The 22,985-nt window shown below is 42.4% G+C and overlaps 1 protein-coding gene across 3 annotated transcripts; it reads left to right on the top strand.

Annotated features, from left to right (window-relative positions):
- Positions 1 to 1,569: 1,569 nt before the first annotated feature.
- On the top strand, positions 1,570 to 18,876 carry LOC138801639 (serine protease 33-like). Of its 3 annotated transcripts, none has more exons than XM_069984678.1 (7): positions 1,570 to 1,687; positions 2,570 to 2,690; positions 9,354 to 9,374; positions 16,888 to 17,050; positions 17,154 to 17,425; positions 17,623 to 17,792; positions 18,316 to 18,876. In XM_069984678.1, the coding sequence occupies exons 1-7, from the start codon at positions 1,661 to 1,663 to the stop codon at positions 18,610 to 18,612; spliced, it is 1,071 nt and encodes a 356-aa protein (XP_069840779.1). In that variant the 5' UTR covers positions 1,570 to 1,660; the 3' UTR covers positions 18,613 to 18,876. The 3 variants fall into 3 exon arrangements, with proteins under 3 accessions (XP_069840779.1, XP_069840780.1, XP_069840781.1); XM_069984679.1 differs by lacking the exon at positions 1,570 to 1,687 and adding an exon at positions 1,692 to 1,776; XM_069984680.1 differs by lacking the exon at positions 1,570 to 1,687 and adding an exon at positions 1,898 to 2,289.
- The last annotated feature ends 4,109 nt before the right edge of the window (positions 18,877 to 22,985 follow it).

Genomic DNA, 22,985 nt, shown 5'->3' on the forward strand with positions numbered 1-22,985 from the left:
TATCCCTGGCTAGGTTTGCTAATGGCGGCAGGCAAGGTGCAACTGGAGATGCGTAGGCAGACAGGAGGAACGCAGCAGGACTCACAGCTGGAACCACAAGCAGCAGGAACATGACTGGAAGCACGGGCAGAACCCACGGGCAGGAATATGGAGCTGAGACCACACGCTAAGGGAAGCATACAGAGGATCAAACAGGGAAGGTCAGGACAGGTGTTCCATTTAAAAGGGAAGTGATTGGTGCAACTTTCAATTCAGAACGACCTGTCCCTTTAAATCACTGTGAGTTGGCGTCTGCGCGCCCTAGAAGGCAAGGATGCACTCGCCAGCACAGAGGAGAACGACAGGAGCGTGGTGAGGTAAGGTGCCTGCCTGGCCAAACTAAAAGCAGCACCAGGCTCCAGCACGTGGGCTCCGCCATCTGTTGAAGATTGGGAAGAGGGAGCCATGCCAGGGTGGCGGGCCGGAGCACGGGATACAGCGGGCCGTGACAAGTGGAGCCAATTTCCTCCCAACTGGCATTGACAGGTCAGAAGGGGTGTGGTTCTGGTACCTATGGTGGTCCCACCTATTTTCTACATTACAGCAGCTCATTGACAGTTTAGAAGGGGTGAGATACTGGTACCCATGGTGGTTCCTGCTATTATCTATATTACAATGGCTCATTGACAGATAAGAAAGGGTGAGGTTCCACAACCCTTGGCAATCCCTCCTATCTTCTATATTACAAGGGTTCATTGACACAACAGAAAGGCTGGGGTTCTGGTACCCATGACAGTCCCTTCTATCTCCTATATTACAGCAGTTCATTGACAGATCAGAAGGAGGGAGGTTCTGGTACCCATGGTGGTCCCTGCTATTATCTATATTACAGTGGCTCATTGACAGATAAGAAAGGGTGAGGTTCCAGATCCCTTGGCTATCCCTCTTATCTTCTATTTAAAAGTGTTTCATTGACAGATCAGAAAGGCTGTGGTTCTGGTACCCATGACAGTCCCTGCTATTTTCTATATTACAGCAGTTCATTGACACATCAGAAGGAGTGTGGTTCTGGTACCCATGGCGGTCCCTGTTATCTTCTATATTACAGCAGTTCATTGACAGATCAGACGGAGTTTAGTTCTGGTACCCATGGCGGACCCTGCTATTATCGATATTACAGTGGCTCATTGACAGATGAGAAAGGGTGAGGTTCCAGTACTCATGGCAATCCCTCCTATCTTCTATAATACAGCGGTTCATTGACAGATCAGAAGGGGTGTAGTTCTGGTACCAATGGTGGTCCCTCCTATCGTCTATATTACAGCGGTTGATTGACAGATCAGAAAGGGGGAGGTTTCGATTCCAATGGGGGTCCCTACTATCTTCTATATTACAGCGGTTCATTGACAGATCAGACGGGGTGTGGTTCTGGGACCCATGGCGGTCCCTGCTTGTATATTACAGCTAAGGCTTGTTTTCCTCATGCACTCTCCTAAGCCTTAATAATGTTTGCACTTTGCACTTTATATAATAAAACGTTACGTGTTATGTTATGTGCATTTCCCATTAGGGTGTGCCTGGGCACAATTCACAAAGACTGCGCGCTTTCACACAATCTCCCATAACTCACTTTCACCTACCAGTTTGGACTATTCTTCTTTGACGGCCAGCTGGACCTTTGATGCCAGGTTCTAAAGGCAGCAGGCGGGTATGAACAAGTCTCTAGTTTGTGAGCAGCGAATTAGACGATGTGAGGTGGCCCAATAGGAAGAGAGATTACAGAAAGTGTGACCGCAGGTCTGCATTCTTCCAGCTCCCTTTTTACATTTTCTAACCTATGGCTTCCCCCCCTTGGTATCATCCACAGTAAAGTGGGTAAATGGGTTGGTAGCCGCCCCTTCCTTAGGGACAGGTAACTCCCTCCACTAGGTAGATAGTTGCTCCTTCTACATAATTACACCATTAGGTAAGCCTACACCCAGTAGCTAGGTGCCCCTGAAAGTAGTTCCCCCATATGTAATTTCACAAAGAGCAGAGAAGGAAGAGACGTAGATGGGGACATTTTTACACTGGCGCCCCAGGAAGTTGTACCCCCTTCACCTCCCTCCCTGGTCTTCCATTGATGGCATCAGAGCAGCCTGGCGTGTGATCTCCATCAGATTACAGCTGGACTCCTAGATTGATGCTAGTAGATGGCGGGGATCACTACGGTCCGGCCACAGACTCAATCACAGGGTGTACTGTTACATTATTAACCCTTCTTGTCTCAATCTATCAGGAAAAGGGCAAAAATGTACCATACGTAACAAGGTATGTATCCAATAACCATGGCCATCAGCGGTGAGGGAGAGGATGATGATCTGTTCTACATACAACCCCATAAATACCGTACACGAGCCTGGGATGTCTCACTATGAAGGTCACTTGTTGTGCAGGGCTGATCTGATTGTCAGCTAGTATATAGGGAACTGGCTCTTCAGGTTACCGGGTGATGAGGAGCTGACGGCAACAATCACTAATCTATAGGACGTATTATAGAAACATCAGGGCGAGGTGATGCCTCATATTTGTGCTAAAAATGTTCTTTCAGGTGAGAAACTGGTTACCCCACATTCCCCGGAATCAGCACAAAGTGTCACAGTGGTCACCGAGCGCAGAACCGGAGCCAGACATGTCCTCAGCCACAGCCGCCTGGACCCTACTCCTGCTGGGTAAGTGACAACTCAACCACCGTACATTATACATATCTGTCTGTCTATCTATATCTATCTCCTATCTATCTATCTATCTATCTATCTATCTATCTATCTATCTATCTATCTCCTATCTATCTATCTATCTATCTATCTATCTATCTATCTATCTCCTATCTATCTATCTTCTATCTATCTATCTATCTATCTATCTATCTATCTATCTATCTATCTATCTATCTCCTATCTATCTATCTATCTATCTATCTCCTATCTATCCCCTATCTATCTATCTATCTATCTCCTATCTATCTATCTATCTATCTATCTATCTATCTATCTATCTATCTCCTATCTATCTATCTATCTATCTATCTATCTACCTATCTCCTATCTATCTATCTATCTCCTATCTATCTATCTATCTATCTATCTATCTATCTATATCTATCTATCTATCTATCTATCTATCTATATCTATCTATCTATCTATCTATCTATCTATCTATCTATCTATCTCCTATCTATCTATCTATCTATCTATCTATCTATCTATCTATATCTATCTATCTATCTATCTATCTATCTATCTATCTATCTATCTATATCTATCTATCTATCTATCTATCTATCTATCTATCTATCTATCTATCTCCTATCTATCTATCTATCTATCTATCTATCTATCTCCTATCTATCTATCTATCTATCTATCTATCTATCTATCTATCTATCTCCTATCTATCTATCTTCTATCTATCTATCTATCTCCTATCTATCTATCTATCTATCTATCTATCTATCTATCTATCTATCTACCTATCTCCTATCTATCTATCTATCTCCTATCTATCTATCTATCTATCTATCTATCTATCTATCTATCTATCTATCTATCTATCTCCTATCTATCTATCTATCTATCTATATCTATCTATCTATCTATCTCCTATCTATCTATCTATCTATCTATCTATCTATCTATCTATCTATCTATCTATCTATCTATGTATATGATACACTGCAGATTTTGCTAATTTCCCACCTACAAAGAATGGACAGGTCTGTGATTGTTTATAGTTAATAACTTTGCCTCTTAGAGACAAAATCTATAAGAAAAATAAATCGCAGGTCCTCCTGTCTAGTTCTGGGCTGATTCCTGACCTTTTTCAAAATCCTTTTTACCCCACGAGGCGAGATCTTTAATGGATCCCGAGTTGTTGCCTTCTCACCAAGCTGCTGCCTATTTTCCTGTAGCCCATCACAGCCTTGTGCAGGTCTACAGTCTTGGCCCTGGTGTCCTTAGACAGCACTTTTGGTCATGATGGAGAGGTTGGAGTGTGATTTATTGAAAGTATGGACATATTTTTTTCTATACAGTTAACAAGTTTAAACAGGTACAAATAATACAGGTAATGCGTTCAGAGTAGGAGGGTTTCTTACCCCTTTTAGGATCAGGCCAATTTTCGTTTTTGCATTTTTGCTTTTTCCTCCTTGTGTTTAAATCACCACAGCGCTTGTCTTTTTTCAGTCACAGACCCATACGGGATCTTACTTTTTGCGACACCAGTTGTACTTTGCAATGACACACCTAATTCTTTCGATCAAATATGTAGCGAAATAGAAAAAAAAAACTATTTTTACATTGAAATTGAAAAACAACAAAACAAAAAAATTATTTCATTTCAGGAGTGTTTTGTTTTTATGCTTCCGTTTTTCCTCCTCATGTATATAAGGCCATAGCGCATGCTTTTTTTTAAGCTAGAAACCCACATGAGTCCTTATTTTTTGTGCCACTTATTGTACTTTGCAATGACAGGCTGAATTTTTGCATAACGTATGCTGTGAAACCAGAAGAAAATTATATGTGCGGTGAAATTGAAAATAAAATTCTTTTTTTTTTTATTTGGTGGGGTTTTGAGTTTACCCGTTTGTTTTATGGTAAAATTGACACATTATAAATGTTCCTCAAGTCAGTATGATTACAACGATATGTAACTTGTGTATTTTTTATTTGATGGCTTTTAAAAAATTAAAACCTTTTAAAAAAAAATAAATGTTCCTTTAAATGTCTCTATTCCCATCCTTATAGCGCTTTTATCCCTTAGTCTATGGGGCCATGTGAGGTTTAATTTTTTGCGCCACAGTCTGTACTCTCTGTTGATTCTATTGAATTTTTCTGGATTTTGCACTTTTGCACTCATCATGGAGAAGATGGCATCATAGTGGAAGGGACATCATGGTGGACATAGCATTATGGTAGAGTGATCATCATGGTGGAGATGGCATCATAGTGGAAGGGACATCATGGTGGACATAGCATTATGGTAGAGTGATCATCATGGTGGAGATGGCATCATAGTGGAAGGGACATCATGGTGGACATAGCATCATGGTAGAGTGATCATCATGGTGGACATAGCATCATGGTAGAGTGATCATCATGGTGGACATAGCATCATGGTAGAGTGATCATCATGGTGGAGATAGCATCATAGTAGAGGGGACATCATGGTGGACATAGCATTATGGTAGAGTGATCATCATGGTGGAGATAGCATTATGGTAGAGTGATCATCATGGTGGAGATGACATCATAATGGAGGGGGCATCATGGTTGAGATAGCATCATGGTAGAGTGATCATCATGGTGGAGATGACATCATAATGGAGGGTACATCATGGTGGACATAGCATTATGGTAGAGTGATCATCATGGTGGAGATAGCATCATAGTGGAGGGGACATCATGGTGGAGATAGCATCATAGTAGAGTGATCATCATGGTGGAGTGATCATCATGGTGGAGACGGCATCATGGTGGAGTGATCATCATGGTGGAGATGGCATCATGGTAGAGTGATCATTAGACTATGTGATCACATATCCCGGGGAGCACGCTCCCACTCCTCCACATTTTATTTATAGGTTTAAGAGTAACTTGGATTAAGAGCACTTTGCAAGTAGAGATCACAGTTTTTAAAAATTGTAACTTGTTCGCCAACAAGCTGTTTCGATTTGCAGATATTGTTAACCCTAGAGACCTGACCCTTCTACCCTACTCTTTTTTGGCCACCGAGTTCGACCTACCTCCCACAGCGCAGTATCAGTATCTTCAGATAAAGCACTTTATGCCTACCCTCTTCTTTTCTACTACGGTTTCCCTTCCCACGGACTTTGAGAGGTTGTGTAGAGCAGGAGTTTCCACCAAGGGCCTTATTTCTGATATATATCGTATTTTGAAGAGGCCCCCCCCTGACAAGGACGTGAGATACCCCTATATGTCATGCTGGGAGGCACTATTTGGTAGACAGCTTCCCCAGTCGGTATGGCGTGTGATATGGGACAGGGCCGCTAAGACCTCCATATGCACAACTTATAAAGAAAATCAATACAAACTGATGTTGTTGTGGTACCACACGCCCAAATTCCTCCACGCTATGAATCCCACACTACCTAATGTCTGCTGGAGATGTCAGGGGGCGTAGGCTCTCTTCAACACATTTACTGGTCTTGCCCCCTAATTGCTCCATACTGGGTGATGGTGAAGGATCTGATCAGGGAGGTTGTGGGCATTGAGATCGTGCTGGACCCTGTTTTCTACCTTTTCAACGTTACATTTGTGAAATTGTGAAATTATTTTTTATTTGCTCTATGTCAGGAGTGGCATGGACAACACTTTCATTTCTGTACACACCTGATTGTAGGCTCTGATCCTCCTTCTGTACTGTGTTGTACGAGTTTGACATTGTGTTTTGGTTGATGAACAAGTCTATTTTTCCAATAAAAATACAATTAAAAAAAAAAATTGTAACTTGTTTTAAGAGCATTGCTTTGGTGTAAGAGCTCCCTGGGTGGGAGGGGGAGTGGAGGACAGGCATGGTCTGCATAGCGGGGGTCTACAGCAATGTACTCCCTCACCTTCCAAATCATAGCAGACCCACTTCAGGCTGGGGCTTACATCAGGGGACAGGACTGTGGAGATAATCTCTTCATAGCTGTAACCCCTCTCTCCCCGGACAGAGAGTGCTGCTATACTGTGCCCACATCTACCCTGCTCATTCCTTCCTGCTCCCTGCAGTCTCTGTCAGCTCTTGTGTTTCCCATCGTCTCCATTCCTGCTATAATGTGCCTGCACTTACACTTAGCCAATAGCACTGCTGCTATAATGTGCCTGCACTCACACTCAGCTATACACAGTGCTTCTATAATGTGCCTGCACTTACACTCAGCCAATCGCACTGCTGCTATAATGTGCCTGCACTCACACTCAGCTATACACACTGCTTCTATAATGTGCCTGCACTTACACTCAGCTATACACACTGCTGCTATAATGTGCATGCACTTACACTCAGCTATACACACTGCTGCTATAATGTGCCTGCACTTACACTCAGCTATACACACTGCTGCTATAATGTGCCTGCACTTACACTCAGCTATACACACTGCTGCTATAATGTTCCTGCACTTAAACTCAGCTATACACACTGCTGCTATAATGTGACTTCACTTACACTGAACTATACACACTGCTGCTATAATGTGTCTGCACTTACACTGAACTATACACTCTGCTGCTATAATGTGCCTGCACTTACACTCAGCTATACACACTGCTGCTATAATGTGCCTGCACTTACACTCAGCCAGTCACACTGCTATATAGAAAAGTTTCTGTCTCTGTCCTCCTGTACAGGTCTGTCATTCTCACTTCCTGATTGGTCCATGCTGAGCACACCACATTCCCCATTGCTGTCATGTGACCACACAGACCTCTGGCAGCAGCCCTGCTTCTCCTTTCTAGCTTGTTGTACTACACTACTGCATTATGGGGATCTGTAGTTCCATCCTGTATCTACAAGCTGCTGCTGTGTTATCAGGGTTATACAGTTACTATACATTATATACCACATGCTGCTATACTGTACAGTAACTTATATATCACATATCCAGCTGCTGTGTTATCAGGGTTATACAGTTACTATACATTATATACCACATGCTGCTATACTGTACAGCAACTTATATATCACATATCCAGCTGCTGTGTTATCAGGGTTATACAGTTACTATACATTATACACCACATGCTGCTATACTGTACAGTAACATATATCACATATCCAGCTGCTGCTGTGTTATCAGGGTTATACAGTTACTATACATTATACACCACATGCTGCTATACTGTACAGTAACTTATATATCACATATCCAGCTGCTGCTGTGTTATCAGGGTTATACAGTTACTATACATTATATACCACATGCTGCTATACTGTACAGTAACTTATATATCACATATCCAGCTGCTGTGTTATCAGGGTTATACAGTTACTATACATTATATACCACATGCTGCTATACTGTACAGTAACTTATATATCACATATCCAGCTGCTGTGTAATCAGGGTTATACAGTTACTATACATTATCTACCACATGCTGCTATACTGTACAGTAACTTATATATCACATATCCAGCTGCAGTGTTATCAGGGTTATACAGTTACTATACATTATACACCCCATGCTGCTATATTGTACAGTCACTTATATATCACATATCCAGCTGCTGCTGTGTTATCAGGGTTATACAGTTACTATACATTATATACCACATGCTTCTATACTGTACAGTAACTTATATATCACATATCCAGCTGCTGTGTTATCAGGGTTATACAGTTACTATACATTATACACCACATGCTGCTATACTGTACAGTAACTTATATATCACATATCCAGCTGCTGTGTTATCAGGGTTATACAGTTACTATACATTATACACCACATGCTGCTATACTGTACAGTAACTTATATATCACATATCCAGCTGCTGTGTTATCAGGGTTATACAGTTACTATACATTATACACCACATGCTGATTGCTATACTGTACAGTAACTTATATATCACATATCCAGCTGCTGTGTTATCAGGGTTATACAGTTACTATACATTATACACCACATGCTGCTATACTGTACAGTAACTTATATATCACATATCCAGCTGCTGTGTTATCAGGGTTATACAGTTACTATACATTATATACCACATGCTGATTGCTATACTGTACAGTAACTTATATATCACATATCCAGCTGCTGCTGTGTTATCAGGGTTATACAGTTACTATACATTATATACCACATGCTGCTATACTGTACAGTAACTTATATATCACATATCCAGCTGCTGTGTTATCAGGGTTATACAGTTACTATACATTATATACCACATGCTGCTATACTGTACAGTAACTTATATATCACATATCCAGCTGCTGTGTTATCAGGGTTATACAGTTACTATACATTATACACCACATGCTGCTATACTGTACAGTAACTTATATATCACATATCCTGCTGCTTCTCATTGTTTATTTAATCTGTTTTACTTGTTATTCAGAATAAAAAAATATTATTTTTGGGGTGTGGAACCAATTGTCTGCAGATCAGTGATTTCTTATGGGAAAATTTGCTTTGGTGTAAGAGTAATTCGGATTACAAGCGCAGTCTCGGAACGAATTATGCTCCTAATCCAAGGTACCACTGTATTTGTCTTTCTTCTAGTTTGTTCTCTTTTCCCGTCTTTTACCTGATAATCAGTAATGGTTGAGAAATGGTAATTATTTCATTAACTCCTTATTTTTTATTTACAGGGACTTTGGGGGCGACCCAAGGTGAGTACCTTAAAAGAAAGGCATTCTGTACAGATTCCCATAACACAATGTCATCTACAGATTCCCCCATAACACAGTGTCATCTACACCATAATACCGCATCTCATTAAGACATATCTAAACCATGTGATTCTCTGAGAGAGGGCGAAATCTGCAAAACCATCGGACTGCTAAGTGAGATCTCACAGCCTGCTGACATTTATAGTGCCGCACCTACAGTCACCGCGCTACACAGACAATGAGAGGCTCTCGTGTTACACAAGGAATGAAAGATGACATCATCAGAAAGATCCAGCAGAGTCACTAGTGTGGACAGATGTCATTGTATGCAAGGGTGTAAAAGCATTATACTCAGAACACAAACCTAATTATATTCCATATGCATAACATGATTATTATACTGTACTATAACTAAAACTATGACCTTAGTAATATTGCCTCCTAAATACAAGAATATAACTACTATAATACTGTTCCTATATACAGGAATATAACTACCATAATACTGCCCCCTATATACAGGAATATACTACTATAATACTGCTCCTATATACAGGAATATAACTACTATAATACTGCCCCTATATACTAGAATATAACTACTATAATACTGCTCCTATATACAGGGATATAACTCCTATAATACTGCTCCTATATACAGGAATATAACTACTATAATACTGCTCCTATATACAAGAATATAACTACTATAATACTGCTCCTATATACAGGAATATAAATACTATAATACTGCTCCCTATATACAGGAATATAACTACTATAATACTGCCCCCTATACACAGGGATATAACTACTATAATACTACCCCCTATATACAGGAATATAACTACTATAATACTGCCCCCTATATACAGGAATATAACTACTATAATACTGTTCCTATATACAGGAATATAACTACTATAATACTGCCCTCTATATACAGGAATATACTACTATAATACTGCTCCTATATACAGGAATATAACTACTATAATACTGCCCCTATACTAGAATATAACTACTATAATACTGCTCCTATATACAGGAATATAACTACTATAATACTGCTCCTATATACAGGAATATAACTACTATAATACTGCCCCTATATACTAGAATATAACTACTATAATACTGCTCCTATATACAGAAATATAACTAGTTTAATACTGCTCCTATATACAGGAATATAACTACTATAATACAGCTCTTATATAAAAGAATATAACTACTATAATACTGCTCCTATATACAGGAATATAACTACTTTAATACTGCCCCTATATACAGGAATATAACTACTATAATACTGTTCCTATATACAAGAATATAACTACTATAATACTGCTCCTATATACAGAAATATAACTACTTTAATACTGCTCCCTATATACAGGAATATAATTACTATAATACTGCTCCTATATACAGTAATATAACTACTATAATACTGCACCTATATACAGGAATATAACTACTATAATACTGCTCCTGTATACAGGGATATAACTACTATAATACTGCTCCTATATACAGGAATATAACTACTATAATACTGCTCCTATATACAGGAATATAACTACTATAATACTGCTCCTATATACAGGAATATAACTACTATAATACTGCCCCTATACTAGAATATAACTACTATAATACTGCTCCTATATACAGGAATCTAACTACTATAATACTGCTCCTATATACAGAAATATAACTACTTTAATACTGCTCCCTATATACAGGAATATAACTACTATAATACTGCTCCTATATACAGTAATATAACTACTATAATACTGCACCTATATACAGGAATATAACTACTATAATACTGCTCCTATATACAGGAATATAACTACTATAATACTGCTCCTATATACAGGGATATAACTACTATAATACTGCTCCTATATACAGGAACATAACTACTATAATACTGCTCCTATATACAGGAATATAACTACTATAATACTGCTCCTATATACAGGGATATAACTACTATAATACTGACCCCTATATACAGGAATATAACTACTATAATACTGCTCCTATATACAGGAATATAACTACTATAATTCTCCCCCCTATATACAGGAATATAACTACTATAATACTGCCCCTATATACAGGGATATAACTACTATAATACTGCTCATATATACAGGAATATAACTACTATAATTCTCCCCCCTATATACAGGAATATAACTACTATAATACTGCTCCTATATACAGGAATATAACTACTATAATACTGCTCCTATATACAGGAATATAACTACTATAATACTCCCCCCTATATACAGGGATATAGCTACTATAATGCTGACCCCTATATACAAGAATATAACTACTATAAGACTGCTCTGAAAGGGTTATCATTTGTTTGTATGTCACATGGATCTGTAGACCAATGAGCATGTTTCCTTCTTCTGTCCTATCATCTCTTTCTTTGCTTCTTCTGTAAGTACTCTTCACCCATTCACAGCAAACCTTATAATTAGCTGTAGATAGGAAGTCACGTGGGTAGAGCAAGTGTAGTGTCTTTTGTCACTGGACTCTGTAGAGGAAGGAAACCAGCCAGAATGCTCTCTATAGTAGTCTAGTTGGGCACTGGCCCTCTGCCAGGTCCCCAGTCTCAGTGTGCAGCCTAGGCACATGAGGCTAACCTTCTCTTCTTCAGTAACTCCACTCAGCACTATCCAGTGTTAAACTCTTTCTTAGAGAGGACAAGTCAGAGACCATCGCAACCCACGCCATGGACAAGGAGTGTAACAGTGTAGGACAGTATCCACAAAGCAAGGCTAGGAACTTATCCGGATAGAGCAAAGTTGCTAGAAGCCTATGAACTGTATGTCGCAGCACGGGTGTCAGGTAACAAGGTCTGGGGCTTGTGTCACCCACTAGGATGGGTCCTCCAAAACTGGTAGGACAATAGGTGGTACGAAGACCCAAAGGTCAAAACACAGGCACAAGTATTGTCTATTTCTTCTCAAGTATTTTTCTACCTCTTCCTCCAACATCCCGGCAGAGCACAGTACTACTTGGGTTGGGACTCTCACAACAGCCTCCTCTCTACTCTTCTGATCCTTTACTCTCAGCATCTCTATCCACTCACTACAGATCTGGATCCTAACTTATCAAGTGTCTTATTAAGTATGAAGTATCCTTTCAAGGCAAAGCTGTATGACCTGCTGTACACCAGTATTCTCCAAGTAAAGCAGATCTTATTTATGACAACTTGAAAGATTCAAAAAACACCGGGGGTGCACATAGCGTATTACTGCAAATCAGGAATATGAATTAAAATAATGGCTTTCAGAGCTGCTCACCTGGGGTGGTTGTGCTACGAGCCCGACACCACCAATCACATAATCAATATATTGCCTTTTGCAGCCAGTCTGCCGGGCCGGGGGATCCCAATGGAGAATCGGAATAAGATTCTGTAGGCTGGAGGTACAGCCGTGCAAGAGGTCCAGGACTTTGGTGGCGCTGAGGGCATCTGATTAGTTTCACTCCTTGAATGATGGGAGTAGTAGTAGTGGATGTTAAATAAGAACTTTTATTTGAAGAATTACGTGTTTAAGGCACAGCCTCTTCATCAGATTCGTATCTACTAATTCTTGCAATAAAAGTCTTGATTTTACATCCACCACTACTACTCCCATCATTCAAGGAGTGAAACTCATCAAATTCCCGGACCTATTGCTCGGCTTTACCTCCAGCCTGCAGAATCTTCTTCAGATTTTATTTATGATAACGAGACTCTGTGATTCCTTGCCCCACACCAACAGAGCACACGAACATTCCTTGGGTTATCTCCCCTTCCTGTGGGTGGCAGTGCCAATAGTCCGGGTGGGTCATTACTCCATGACCGTGACAACAACCCAAGGGACCCAGCAATAGCCCGGCAGGTCACTGACCACAGGGGAACAAGGTATAACCGGCCCTTTAAACTAAAAGTAGGTGTGCCATCATACCTGTGTGCCAAACCTGCACTGGCGTCACGACATAACATCATTGGGCCCGGCTATATCTTGGCCATCCACCATAGAACTGGCGTCACACTTTACCATCTGACAAGTGACCGGCCGTACCTCCTCCACACCATCACAGGAGGTCACCACATTGTACTGAATGAAGAGGCCTTCACATTTCCCCAATCTTGATGACGTCTCAAGGTAAGTAGATGGAGCTCTCATAACATGAAGAAGATTGAAATGACTTCCTGCAGAACTAGAAGTATAATCTCTTGATTCAGGTTACTTGAGGGGGCCACCTTCCAGGAGGATGGCTACTGGCCAGTGCTCATGTGTAGCTGTGTTCCATAGTTTCAAACTGTTCCAGTTAAGGTCATGCAGTATTAGCCACCTGGGGTGCCACTACCAATGAGTTTTCATAAGTTCACTCTGCGAAGTCCATTCAAGTCTCAAGTCTTCATCAGGGGCGGAAGAAGTTGTGTTTAGCCGAAGGACCCCCCTGCTTTGCCATCCTATGTTTCTGGCCGAGGATGGTGCTGACTGGCTTCCAAGTTGCTGATCGTTATCTAAACTCGCAGTCGAGCCAAAACTGCTGAGGGCTTCAATAGCAGAATCTATTTCTTTCTGGACTAAGCACTCCTTAAGTAGTTGCCCATATCTCAGCTCATGTCTTCTTTATCAAGTCACCTACCTGGAGACACCTGTCACCTGTCTAAAAGCCAAGTATAGCCTTCCCATCTCAAGTCTCCCAGATCTAGCCTGCACTACTCCACCCTTCCGCAGACCCCCCAGCTCACCCAACTTGAAGATCACTGTTCTGCCAGGCTGAGGTGATTGCTATCAGGAACAAAGTTTTGAGAGATAACATGTTGAAATAATAGGCTTGAAGAGGCTCGAAGGGTTCACCACAAAAATTCCCCAACACCAGGGCAAGATGTGTCTTAAGTAGTTTAAACCTGGCCTTAGAGAATTTGGCTTGAGGCCGGGGATGGTAAACTTTCGGCCCTCCAGCTGTTGCAAAACTAAAATTCCCATAATGCCTGCAACAGCTGGAGGGCCGAAGGTTCCCCATCCCTGGCTTGAGGCCTTCCTAAAAACCTTCCTGTAAGAACTTGAGAATACACGTTTCTTATAATGGGTCTTCTAGATGTCTACTATTTCTTCAGATAGACCTTTATTCTTGTGCCAAGCTGTCAACTGCATGCGGGAGGGATCTGGATGGAACCATCCTTACTGGCTGAGAAGATCCTTGTAAGCTGGAAGCTTGAACTTGTTCCTCGATAATGTTAGCGGAAACCCCACCCGATTGGGCCAGTATGGTAGAAAGGCAATCGCTCTGGCTTTGTCATCTCTAATTTTCAGCACTGACCCCCCCTCACCTCCTCTTCTTACCCCCTATTCCTTTGTCACAGCCCCAGGACAGGGTTGTCTCCATGGTAACACATCACCCTGCAGGAGGGAGTCTCCTTCTTCTGTTATACTTCCCCCTGGGTACAGGACCTGAAAGATCATGTGACCATGTCACCTTTACTGCTTTAGTATCATAGGGAGTCCAGGAAAACGGCCTAGGGCAGCATCCAACCTCTCCAGCCTCAGGTGCTGAATGCTCGGAGTCATGACGTTCATCTCTAGTCACCATCAGACACACATACAATATCAGAAGTGATCCTGAGATGAGAGGAGCAGGAGACAGATCGGCCATGTTCCCAGGTCTCAGGGAGTGCGTGTCGGCCGCTGCTGGAGACATTGGGAACATTTATCATGGCGCCTCCCCCGGGTGGTAATGGTGCAGATTTCTGTGGTGTAAGCCCCGCTCACCTGATGGGCAGGAAGGGGGATTGCGGCAAGGTGGGGAGGAGGTCCGGCCTCCAGGGCCTGATTTATCATGATTAAGGGTATGTTCACACTGAGTAAATCAGGCAGAATCCCGCCTGTCTCAGAGTCCCATAGCCTGTCTATAGGAGAGCGCACCCCTCCGCTGCCGCCACTCTCCGCTCAAAGAGGTGACATGTTTTATAGGGGAGCTGTAGACTTATAGGGGGCTGTAGCTGTTCAGTATCAGTTGGTTATTATTGTCTATATTATATTCTTAGTTACACTCGTCTACCCAGGCAGAGAAAAACCCTTTAACCCATTATTGTGCGCTCGGAGGATGATCAGGAAAGGACAATTTTAATAACATTTATTTAAATTAATTAAAAAAAGTATACGTTTTAAAAGTAATAAAAATAAAAGAAAGGTATCTAGAGTATATACTGACCTGAAGAATATAGATAATATGTCAGATTTACCACACAGGGAACAACCTAAAAGCGAACCCCCCCAAATTTTACCATACAAGTAATTATATAGACATGTCTCCTTTCATTTTTCTTTTTCCTCCATCATCATCATTCTCCTTCTTCCTTCATTGTTCTTCTTCCTCCTTCATTTTTCTTCTTCCTCCTTCTTCTTTATTCATCTATCTCCTTTTTTCTTCATGGTTCGTCTTCCTCCTTCATGGCTCTCCTTCCTCCTTCATTGTTCTTCTTCCTCCTTCATTGTTCTTCTTCCTCCTTCTTCTTTATTCATCTATCTCCTTTTTCCTTCATTGTTCATCTTCCTCCTTCATTGTTCTTCTTCCTCCTTCATTGTTCTTCTTCCTCCTTCTTCTTTATTCATCTATCTCCTTTTTTCTTCATTGTTCTTCTTCCTCCTTCATTGTTCTTCTTCCTCCTTCATTTTTCTTCTTCCTCCTTCTTCTTTATTCATCTATCTCCTTTTTCCTTCATTGTTCTTCTTCCTCCTTCATTGTTCTTCTTCCTCCTTCATGGCTCTTCTTCCTCCTTCATCGTTCTTCTTTACTCATCTATCTCCTTCTGTGATCTTCTGTGGTTCTCCTTCTTACTTTATCCGTCTTTTTCCTCCTTTTATCGTTCACCTTTACCATTCCTCATCCTCCACTGTAATTTCTCATTCTTCTTCATTGTTCTGTTCTCTCTTTAAAATTTCTCTCCCTCCTCCTTCCTTCTTTCTCATTCTTCTCCATCTTTATCATTCTTTGTCCTTCCTTGTTCTTCTTTTCCCACTATCGTTTTCACTCTTCATCCTCCTTCTTTCGTTCTCCTCTGTCCTTCTTGTTCCTTCATTATTCTTCTTCCTCCTTCATCGTTTTTCTTATCTATCTCCTTCACCCTTCTTCCGCCTTTTCTAATAGTTTTCCTTCATACTTAATCTGTCTCCTTCCTCCTTTACCATCTTTATCATTCTCCTTTCTGTTCACCCTTCCTCTTCCTCCATTGTTATTCTCCTTCCTATTCATCATTTTTCTTCCTTCTTTCTTGTTCTGCTTCTTCTTCCATTGTTCTCCTTTGTCCTCCATTGTTCTTTTTCCTGCTTTGTTATACTTCCTTTTTACGTTCCTCTTGTTTTTTTTTTCTCTCGTTGCTCAACCTTCCTCCTGTTGTGGTTTGTGCTCAGCGGATTACCCATAATCCTATTCCATCCCGTCTTCAATTCCAAACTGTGTTGCATTTATCCCTCTACAGAATGTGGAAAGCCTCAGGTATCCAATCGGATTGTGGGAGGGCAGACTGCACAGGACGGTGAGTGGCCGTGGCAGGTGAGCTTACGGCTGAATGGCCGTCACTATTGTGGAGGATCCCTCATTAGTAAGACGTGGGTTGTGTCGGCAGCTCACTGTATAACAAGGTTAGAGCAGTTCTTCTCTATGTTCTTCTCTACATTCCTTTTTGCGTCTTACGAGACCTCATTGCTCTTCTACTTATTATTGTATGTGTGTTTTGTATTGTAGCAGCGTGACGACCTCCACTCTCACCGTCCGTCTTGGTAGTTATCAAATCTCGGTACCAAACTCTCATGAGATCTCTGTGGGTGTGAAGAGATTCATTAAGAATCCCAGTTACGTGGATGTAGGATCATTGGGTGACATCAGCCTCATCGAGCTGGTGAATGAAGTGACCTTCACACCTTACATTCTCCCCGTCTGCCTCCCTACAGCCAACGTAAACCTCCCAATGGGCCTCATGTGTTGGGTCACCGGCTGGGGAAACATTCAATTTGGTGGTAGGTATTGGATTAACTCAGATTCACTTGGCTTTACTTGGATAAAAGACTGGTCCCAGCTATGGCAGATATGTCACCCTGTCTCTTTGAGTCCCTAAAAAAAACCTCCTATGTCAGATTTCTCTGTAACCCAGCCTTAATCGGGCAGTGACTGGTTCCCTTTAAGCTGTCTCAGCTGTCTCAGTCTTTTCTTACAGTAAGTCTTGCGAGCCCTCAGACTCTACAGAAAGTGCAGATGCCCCTGATCGATACTACGACCTGCGATGGACTCTATCACCTTCAGTCCTCAGCCAGTAGCTCTGTGTCCATTATCGAAAATGACATGATGTGTGCTGGATATAAAGCAGGGGGATATGACTCTTGTCAGGTAAGTGTTGTTATATGGGTCCCATATAATATCTTATATAAGGTATTGCTGTAAGTTCACCCTTCGTCAGGTCAGCAGCTCTGTGGGGGTTGTGTAGGGTCAAGGTACCTGCAGGATTCTGGTCCTGCCCGATACCTATTATTGGGGGGGACGTCATAACTGGCGTATGAGACATCGAAGAACCTTTCAGGCAATAAGGTTTATGTTGAAGAAGTTCAGTAATAAGTGGATGCTGGAGTTGGATATAGTCAGTGGGTGAGGTCTAGTGGAGTTCTTCCCCCCTTTAGCATCCTTTCCACAATAGCTCGTATGCTTACTAGCGATGAGCGCAACGGAAGCATGCTTGGGTCTATCCATACAGAGCGTAGGGCATTTGATTACTGGTGACTGAAGAAGTTGTATGCAGCTACACCTGTTGGGGTTCTGTTACCCCGTTCTGTGCAGTGACAATAACATCAGGGGCACTAGCGGGCACTATCATACTCTCTTGTAATCTTTGTATTTGTGTTTTTCCTCTTTCTAGGGTGACTCGGGGGGCCCCTTGGTGTGCTCTGAGAAAGGACAATGGTTCTTGACCGGGTTGGTGAGTTGGGGCGATGGATGTGGCAAGGCGAACCGTCCTGGGGTCTACACCAAACTGACATCTTATGCAAACTGGGTCAAGACCATTGCTTCAGACGTGGAAGGAAATATTCTGAACGTCACCTTCACCAGCACGGTGAATACAAATGCTTACCTGGCCGGCAGCGACACCAGCAGAGCCACCAGCATCCCCTGTGTGTTTATAGTGTTATCCATAATGGCCATACTTATCACCTAGTGAGGACGGGACATATACTGGCAGCACCTTATACATGGCGGACACCATTACACCTGGCCACCATTACTGACTGATAGTATAACTTATATCGTGTTACAATGTTAATTTATGGCGAATGAAGAGGAAAATCTGACAAGGGTCCGAGGAGCGGAGTGAGGACCACCCACCGACTATGACCTTTTCTCCTTATTTATTATGCACTAGATTTACCATTATAGAGGAAACCATTATGTAATGTACCCTAATAAAGGTAAAATATGTGTACTTGTGGTATCTACAGGGAATGGTGAGAGTTACACTGCGGGCTGGCTGGGAGTAGTAGTATTATGTCACGTGACAGGGTAGTGTAACTATCCCCATAGTCTCCTGTGAGCCCGGTAATGCTCCGTCAGTGTAATCGCTTCAGTGATACCAGGTGCAGGAAGGAGACACTAGGATTCCATGAAACTCCTTACTGACAGTCTCTGTGCAGCAATCCAGGCCATGACTTCTGATACAGCTTAGGGAGTGAAGTTACAAGACTTGAAATTGATTATAGGACTTTGGTGACAGTTCATTTTATCAGTAACTTTATGAGGAGGAAGAAACACTTGTATTGTGTGTTTGCTCCAGATTAACCTTTTAATAAGTGTTGCAAGAGAGTCCTGGTTCAGCTTTGACCTCTCCTGTCTTTGCCAGTTTCCCCCGTCCACTGTAAGGAACAGGAGCTTGGATGCAGAATTGTCTTCTCAGTGTGAACTGTAGACAGTCTCGGGTGAAGCCTTCGAACTCCGCACAATGGGCCGCATTTACTAATACTGTTTAATTAGACTATCTTTAAAGTGAATGTACCAGCAAGTACATCGCTTTAAGATTTTTACATGAATAGGTCGGTGCTGGTGCGGGAATGCTTTTTTTAGTCTAATGGAGCTGCGTCAAAAAGGGGAAGTGGTTTTGTCACATTGGGGGCGGGCCCACCTACAGTGCTTCAGGATGGACCAGTCCCCAGGAATAGACTGGCGCCGCGTGCGGAAACCAGGCCAAACACAGGACTGCTGCACTGGCATCCCCATGCCGGTCTATTCATGTAAAAATCTTAATAGTCACTTTAAATCTACCGGATATATCAGGCTGTTTGACAAACATTTCGCAGTTAAAGTCTGTCTAGTGTTTTGGTGCAAAGTTTACACCAACTGTTACTGGGCTTGAAGTCCACCAGAATTTTCTGCCAGATTCAGGTACATTTTTTGTTCCAAGAAGGCCAGGCCGCATAAACCCCGCCCCTTTTTTTCGTATGAAATGGGAAAGGTCTGAAAGTGGTGGAAAAATGTTTAAAATACATAAAAAATGTAGAGAAAAGTCCTGTGCGCCACTTTTTCACCTTAGTAAATCTGGGCCAGTGTTGTGATCACCTTGTAGAGAACCCAGCCCTGTCTCAGGTGAAGGTAACCACCGGACCACGTTTGGTAACTTTGTGGCCTTCAAGTCTTCATTTTCTTGCTTTTAGCAGATTACAGGGAACTGAAAACTCACTTGACCTAAGACTTGGTGGAGGGCCTAGAAAATGGGAAGACAGAGATAGATCTTCTCATTCCCCTGCTAAAGCCAGGACTAAGGCCTCATTGGCACGTCTGTAGTTCTGTCCACAACTGTAGACCAATATGTCCGTACATGTTTACAGGACCGTGATCTGTGCTGCAAGAAAAGGACAGGTCCTAGTATGGATCACTATCTTCAACGCAGTGGTCTGTGAATTGCAGCCCCCACGGATGCACATCCATAGCGCGGTCCTCCATTATGGGCCACACTATGGACGTGTGGATGAAGCCTTTCTAGAAAGCTCCAGCCCCCTGGGGGGAGATGGACCACATTTCTGGGTGAAGCTGTCTATGGAAAGATCATGTGACCAAGCTTCTTATAGGCCAAACATGTGACCACTAAGTGTGGCTAATACAAGACAGTTTTAACTCTTGCATTTCCATTATGTTGGTTCATGTAGTATTATTAGTGTGACGAGCAAAACAACAGTGTATACGTAAAATAGAGTAAACGTACAATATCCAGACACTCTAGAATATATAGTCACACAACAACTATATACAGATAGTCCCTGGGATACAGGTACTGGGACAATGCATATTGGCTTCTTGGGCTGAGAAACCACTGTTTCAACATCTCCAACACATTTCCCACACATTTGAGGACCCAGAGCTCCATTGGAGGCATTACCTACCCCTGGCTGGTCATCACAGCTCCCTCTAGTGGATACACTTGCACTCACAGGTTTGGGTTTATCGGGCATTATACAAGAATCAGTCCTGGTAACTATTTTACATATAATGTTGAACTTCTGATGTTTTAAAATAAAAATAAATAAAGCAAATCATCGTATTAAAAAAAAAGGTTTCATTTTGTGTCCTCAGCTTCTATCCTATGTGTCTCCATGGTTACAGACTACCATAAAACCCTGTGTAGTCTGATTCCACAGTTGTGTATTTCTCTTCTGTTACTTGTCACATACATTAAGTAGAGGCATATGCAGGGGAGTAATACAGGATCTGACTACACATACTTTGTTTGTAGTCTGTAGCCATGGAGACACATATATCTCTATCAGAGCTGTAGACATGAAGCAGGAGGAGATTTTTCTCCAGAAGAGTACTACTATACTTTCTTATGGTAGTGGGGAGAAAGGAGATGTAAAATAACTCTCACACCACTTAGGCAAAGAGGTGTCCCTTTAAGTCAAATCTCACTCTAAGAGTCATTAGAATATTGACTGCGAATATTTTGCCAAGCCAAACAATCTCTCCAAAAGGAAGATATACCCATCTGCAGACGGCTGTTTCGGGGTTGATGCCCCTCATCAGTGCAGAGTAGGGTGGTGGCCGGTTAGTGAGAGGTCTATGGATCCATGTGTCCAAGGGATACTAAAGGCCCTATTACACAAAATGATTATGGGCCGTATTCGGCCGATAATCGTCTCGTGTAATAGAAGACATGAAGGATGTCGGCGTCTTTCAACATGTTGAAAAATAAATGACTCAGATAGCAGCGATATGCTGTTGTCATTCCGTGGACTAGAAGTGGCGGCAGCAGACCGCTGCTATCTTCTATGGGCTGCCTGGACAATCTAGCGATCACCTGGGCAGCCCCCCACAGCAGCGGCAGCGAACAAGGAGCAAGCAAGCGCTGGAAGCACTCATTTGCTCCTCATGTCACCCTGTGGAATAGAAACTTTATTCTTCTTAAGGAAAGATCATCATAAAGACGTGTGGAGACTTACAGACCATTGCCGGGAATTCTGGGAAGAAAGGATATGAAAAATGGCTCTCACACCTCTTAAGCAAAGAGATGTCCCTTCAAGTCAAATATCACTCAATCTAGGAGTCTTAGAACATTGACTGGTGATATTATGCCAAGCCAAACAATCTATTTGCCTAAGAGGTGTAAGAGCTATTTTGCATATCCTTTCTTCCCAGAATTCCCAGTGGAGCAGCAATGGTCTGTAAGTCTCCACACGTCTTTATGATGAACTCTCCTTAAAGGGGTTGTCCGGCGATAAAAAATTATTCACAGAATAACACACATTACAAAGTTATACAACTTTGTAATGTATGTTATGTCTGTGAATGGCCCCCTTCCCCGTGTCCCACCACCCCCACCCGTGTACCCGGAAGTGTGGTGCGCTATACATTACCTGTCACGTGCCGACCACGGTCTCCGATCCTCAGCAGTGACGTCTTCTTCGGGAGGCCAGCGGATCTTCCCGAGTGCTGGCCGCCCTCTGCAGCGTCATCCGAAGCTCAGCCGCGATTGGCTGAGCATAACTGTGCTCAGCCAATCGCGGCTGAGCAGCTGATGACGTGGCCACGTCATCAGCTGCGATTGGCTGAGCACAGTTATGCTCAGCCAATCGCGGCTGAGCTTCGGATGACGCTGCAGAGGGCGGCCGGCACTCGGGAAGATCCGCCGGCCTCCCGAAGAAGACGTCACTGCTGACGATCGGAGACCGTGGACGACACGAGATGCGGTGAGTATAATGCACCACACTTCCGGGTCTAGCGTGGGTGGGGGGAAACACGGGGAAGGGGGCCATTCACAGACATAACATACATTACAAAGTTGTATAACTTTGTAATGTGTGTTATTCTGTGAATAATTTTTTATCGCCGGACAACCCCTTTAAGGAGAATTAGTATCCCTTATGGTAGTGGGGCGTTGAGGAGTCTGGGGTAATTTCTTGTACTGCACAAACTATGGCTGCACCCCTGTACGGCTGTGTACAGACTCCATGACATAGAGGTCTGTGGGTCCTACTGCACGAGATGGTGACTGTGCAGATCCCTATATCTACAGTATACACAGCTGTCTCTCAGATCCCTTCATACACA

This window comes from Dendropsophus ebraccatus, chromosome 9 (genome assembly GCF_027789765.1).
Source record: "Dendropsophus ebraccatus isolate aDenEbr1 chromosome 9, aDenEbr1.pat, whole genome shotgun sequence".
Lineage (NCBI taxonomy): Eukaryota > Metazoa > Chordata > Amphibia > Anura > Hylidae > Dendropsophus > Dendropsophus ebraccatus.